Here is a 5,142-nt window from a genome sequence, read left to right as displayed (position 1 = left end):
AGGCTATGGAAATCACCTGATTCATGAGGGCCTATGTGTAGTGATCTCAGTGGCATCAGCCAGCCAAACCACATATCCAAAGATGGGCAGGACATGAATGGCAAGGAGTATATTGCCAACAGGCTTAGGGCTCTGTTTCCACTGCAGTCTTCCTACACTGGCGCTGTACCACCCATGAGGCCTCCAGCTGCCATGATCTCCAGTGCCTGGAACTTGCTGCTGCTTAAACTCCTCAGCAGAACTGCATCAGAAACTCTTCTTTTTTTCTCCCATAAACTCCATTTATGCCCTCTATCTCTCACCCAGATTCTGTGGCACGGTGCCCCCCAAGAGGCTAGGCCTTGATTGCTCCTGTTTTTAAGCCTCCAGAGTAGTTTCCTTTCAATAGGTTCTCTATCAGATAACACTTGTTGTATGTCTGAGATAAAGAGAGGGACCAAATGCCTTTTTGTTCTTTTTTACTAGAGCTGGCCTTCACATCAGAATGACAACTGTCTCACTAAACCCCAGACTTAGATGAAGGCAAGTAGGAAGTATGTGCTTACGTTGTAACTAGAAGATAAATTTACCATGGATGGTTCTTACTTTGCAATTGTGGCTTCAGTTTCTGGACTCCACTTCCTGATGGATTAGAGTTGGAGATGGAGTATAGGACTGTTTTCTGATGTTCACATTTCCTCTACCTTTTCTTTCAACTTTTCAGCCACCCTTCTATGCCTTTTGTGATGCCTACAAGTGTTCCTCTTTGTTTCAACTTCAGAATATAGTTAGTAATTTGTTACCCAAATATCCACTGAGTTAAAAGGAAAAATGCTTCTAAGATACCATCATGCCCTGCTTAGAAGGCCTTCCGTAGATATTGGATCTTAAAACCAAGACGTTGCAAAACTAAAATAAATCATAGGGCAAGCAAGCCAACTGAGGTCAACATCTGCTTGCCATTTGTCATTCTGACTCTCCACACTCATCACTACAAGCTAGCCATATAATTTCCAATGGAGAACAGCACAGAAGTGACCCAGTTCATTCTTGTGGGACTAACAAATAATCCAGAACTCCAAATCCCCTTCTTCATCATCTTCCTTCTCATCTTCCTTAGCACGCTGATTGGGAACCTGGGGATGATGGGATTGATCCTTCTGGACTCTCGTCTCCACACCCCCATGTACTTTTTCCTCAGTAACTTATCCCTGGTGGACTTCGCATATTCATCAGCTGTCACTCCCAAGGTGATGTCAGGACTCCTCACAAGAGAGAAAACCATGTCCTACAATTCCTGTGCTGCCCAGTTCTTCTTCTTTGTCGGTTTCATCACAACAGAGAGTTTTCTCTTGGCCTCCATGGCTTATGATCGTTATGCAGCAGTGTGTAAACCTCTGCACTACACCACCACCATGACCACAAATAAGTGTGTCTGTCTGACCACAGGCTCCTATGTCTGTGGCTTCCTGAATGCCTCCATCCATACTGGGAACATTTTCAGGCTCTCCTTCTGCAAGGATAACGTGGTGGATCACTTTTTCTGTGATGCCCCTCCCCTCTTAGCCCTCTCATGCTCAGACACCTCCATTAGTGAAATGGTTATTTTTTTTGTGGTGGGTTTCAATGACATCTTTTCGATCCTCGTCATCTTGGTCTCCTACCTGTTCATATTCATCACTATCCTAAGGATGCGCTCAGCTGAAGGACGCCAGAAGGCCTTCTCCACCTGTGCCTCCCACCTCACCGCAGTCTCCATCTTCTATGGATCAGGTATCTTCATGTACTTACAGCCCAGCTCCAGTCACGCCATGGGCACAGACAAAGTAGCATCTGTGTTCTACACGATGGTGATCCCCATGTTGAATCCACTGGTCTACAGCCTGAGGAACAAAGAGGTTAAGAAAGCCTTTACCAAGGCTGTAGAGAAAGTAAACTCTCACAAAAGTTTTTTATGTTAAGTATATCAAATCTAAATCAAAGCAGTTTTGGTTTAACTTCGAATAATCTTTATTAAGACAAATATGTAGACCCACACAAACAAGTGTACCATGACAACTTTTAAATGTGTAATTCTAGTGTTCTCATCTTTCTCTGTGTGATTCATGGTTTCTGTTAAAATATAGTTAGGTGATTTTCATTTTATTTCAATTTTGAGGGATTGGAGATTCTCCCCAGTTCCATATGCATGTTAATCAAGTGCTCTGCCACTGGGTTCTATCGAAAGCCATACTTGTCATATTAATAAAACAGTTCACAGTGTGAAAATTCTGTCTTCCCTTCCAAGAAGGTTCTGTTAATATCAGTGCTGTCATTTGTGAGCTTTGTGACTTTTCTGGAATATATGGATTAATCCTGTATTCCATGCCCTTGGACGACCATGGAAGTTTCTACTCAGCTTAATGATCAATTAACAATTCTCATATTTACCTAACTTCTTTTTATATGTTTTTATTGTAAAAATACTGTGCAGAGGGGTTACAGTTACATGAGTAAGGTATTGAGTACATTTCCTATCAAGCATTGTTATTCCTCCTTTGATTTTCCCCTAACATCCCTTCCCTCCCCACCTCCCCAACTCCTATTACCTAACGTCTTTAAAACATTAATTAACTCCTTGCCTGTATGCATATGTTGAAACATATTTTTATTAAATTTTTTATTTTTCTTTCCTATTGTACTTTCCCTCAAAATGAATTAGAGATGAGAATATAATCATTCTGACGCCTTTTTCTAGGAATGCATAAAACCTTGTATGTGTGCTTAATGTTCATAATCCCATGGACTGGGAAGGTGGCTCAGTGGTAGAGTGCTTGCCTTGCATGCATGAGGCCCTGGGTTCAATTCCTCAGCACCACATAAGCAGAAAAAGCCAGAAATGGCACTATGACTCTAGTGCTAGAGCACTAGCCTTGAGCTAAAGAGCTGAGGGACAGTGCCCAGGCCCAGAGTTCAGGCCCCATGACCAGCCAAAACAAACAAACAAAAAAAAAAATGTTCATAATCCCAGACTCTGTGTTACATTGGCAATTGTTTTGTCAGGATGGCCTTCCACATTAGTGAAGCATCAACCTTAAAAATTCCATGTAAATGTGCCAGTTTTATCCCAGAAAGTTATGATCATTTTAAATATTAGCCACTGTAGTGTGAGTCTGATCTTTGCCTCGTGCACTGCTAGTATTATCAGACTGTGCACTGCTATTATTATCAGAGTGTGCACTGCTAGTATTATCAGACTGACTGTACACTGCTAGTATTATCAGACTGTACACTGCATTATTAGTGTCCAAAACTGTGGCACAGGAATCAGTGGCTGGTCCATCCAGGGTGATTCTTTGCAGAACCAAACACACTCCTAAAGTGCCTTGCACAGACAAGTCAAAGGTGCTAAGGACTATGGGCCAACACTGCTGTCAGAGAGTCGTACGATGATGGACTTCTTTGTATAGCCACTCCCCTGGACCATGTCATCTAGTATTGAAACAGTGACAACATACCAATACCAATAGACGACTGCTGGTTGATACCAGGGAAACAGAGAGAAATAGAGAAATATACACACACAGAGGAGTGAGTGCTACAGGCTCAGGAAAAATAAGTTTAAAATTCTGGAAATGTAGGAATATATAAAGTCTTATTGGATAGATAAGAATAAAAGGTGACCATATCAATACCCATAAGGCCAAAAAGAATAAATATTTGAGAAGATAGACATGTGTAATATGATTTAAATATAACCCAATATATTATTATTATTGTGTCACTAAAAGGTATTTTATTTACTGCTTTAAATGTGACACAATATAATATTAGTATAACACTATATGTCTATTTCTATTTACTAATTTAAAATACATTTTAATTTCAATAATAACCAGTTTAATCCCTCTAGGCAGCTTAATTGGTTCTTCCTTAGGATAGCAAAGTGGAAAATAGTAAATATTCTCACGTGGGGAGGTCTCCAAAGCTTTCAATTGTGAAATTCTCTCCAGAAATCCATATATTAGTAGCCTCTAAAATCTCAACACCATATCATTTTAGAAGGGATGCTGTGCATGCCATACTCTTTGGAAGTCATTTATTCATCATTGTAAGTACACTCAGGCCTCTGACCTGAGGATTTGCAGTGAGCCTTCATCTATGGTCAGGGAAAGCTTCAGAGACAAAAAAAATCACAACTTGTAAATAACAAAGCCTTCAGGAATTATTTTACTTTTTTAAGAAGAGACAATATGTATTTCATTTATTTATTTCAGAAGCAGAACTTTAACACATGGGAAAACTATAATGAAAATGAAGGGCATAAAAAGAGAAGTAAGGTTCATGGTTACCCCTGAGAAGGAAGAAGCAGATATTATTGGGCGCATATTATTAATAGTAGTTAAATTATTCCCTGTGTACACTTTTTGTATAATGCATTTTATTATTAAAGTATGCAGATAATTAAATTCTCAAATACATAGGAAAAATTACTCTAGCTATCTCCAGGATTTTTTTTCTTTCCATGCATTTTTATTGTTGTTATAAAGGTGATGTACAGAGGGGTTATAGCTACATAAGTCAGATAAAGAGTACATTTTTTTACTAGGTTTAGTTATATTTCTACTAAGTAGATCAGTTGCAGTAATAAGACAGAGTACTCTTTAGAGATGAGTCTGTTCCTGGGGTCAGAACACATTCATTCGTTCTTTTTTAAAATAAAGTTACTTTGTTGTTATTATAGAAGTAGTGTATAGAGGGATTCCAAGTACATGAGTCAAGTAATGAGTCTATTCCCTTTCAAACAGTGTCTTCTGCTCTCTCCCAGACCCTCCCTTACACCCTCCCTCCCGTCCCCACCCATAAATTGTATGAAACAAAGGGTAAAGAAATGCAGCAGTGGTACTCACCAGACACTATGGTTGATTGTGAGTTATTTTATAAGCCTCTATGCTCCATTACTTACAGAGGCAATCTTCAAATTATGAGCTAGGCAATCTCGTCACATTTATGTTACAAATTAGGATGATCCAAGTGCTTCTGCCAAGTGTACAGAAAGAATTGATGTGAGATTTGGAAGTTGACCCATGTTGATGTTTATCCCCTTCCATTTAATTCTGCCACACAGATGTTGTGAGGTCATTTGCCCTCTCATGAAGGGGGAGCTCCGCCAGTAGAACGTAC

General features: G+C 39.6%; 1 protein-coding gene across 1 annotated transcript; it reads left to right on the top strand.

Moving 5' to 3' along the window:
• The first annotated feature begins 995 nt into the window (after positions 1–995).
• On the top strand, positions 996–1,940 carry LOC138834117 (olfactory receptor 5B12-like). Its single transcript, XM_070032884.1, has one exon. The coding sequence runs from the start codon at positions 996–998 to the stop codon at positions 1,938–1,940; it is 945 nt and encodes a 314-aa protein (XP_069888985.1).
• The last annotated feature ends 3,202 nt before the right edge of the window (positions 1,941–5,142 follow it).

This window comes from Dipodomys merriami, unplaced genomic scaffold, assembly GCF_024711535.1.
Source record: "Dipodomys merriami isolate MVZ:Mamm:240054 unplaced genomic scaffold, mDipMer1.0.p SCAF_21, whole genome shotgun sequence".
NCBI lineage: Eukaryota > Metazoa > Chordata > Mammalia > Rodentia > Heteromyidae > Dipodomys > Dipodomys merriami.
Note: the sequence above shows the minus strand (reverse complement) of the source record. Positions and strands in the feature narration are given on the sequence as shown.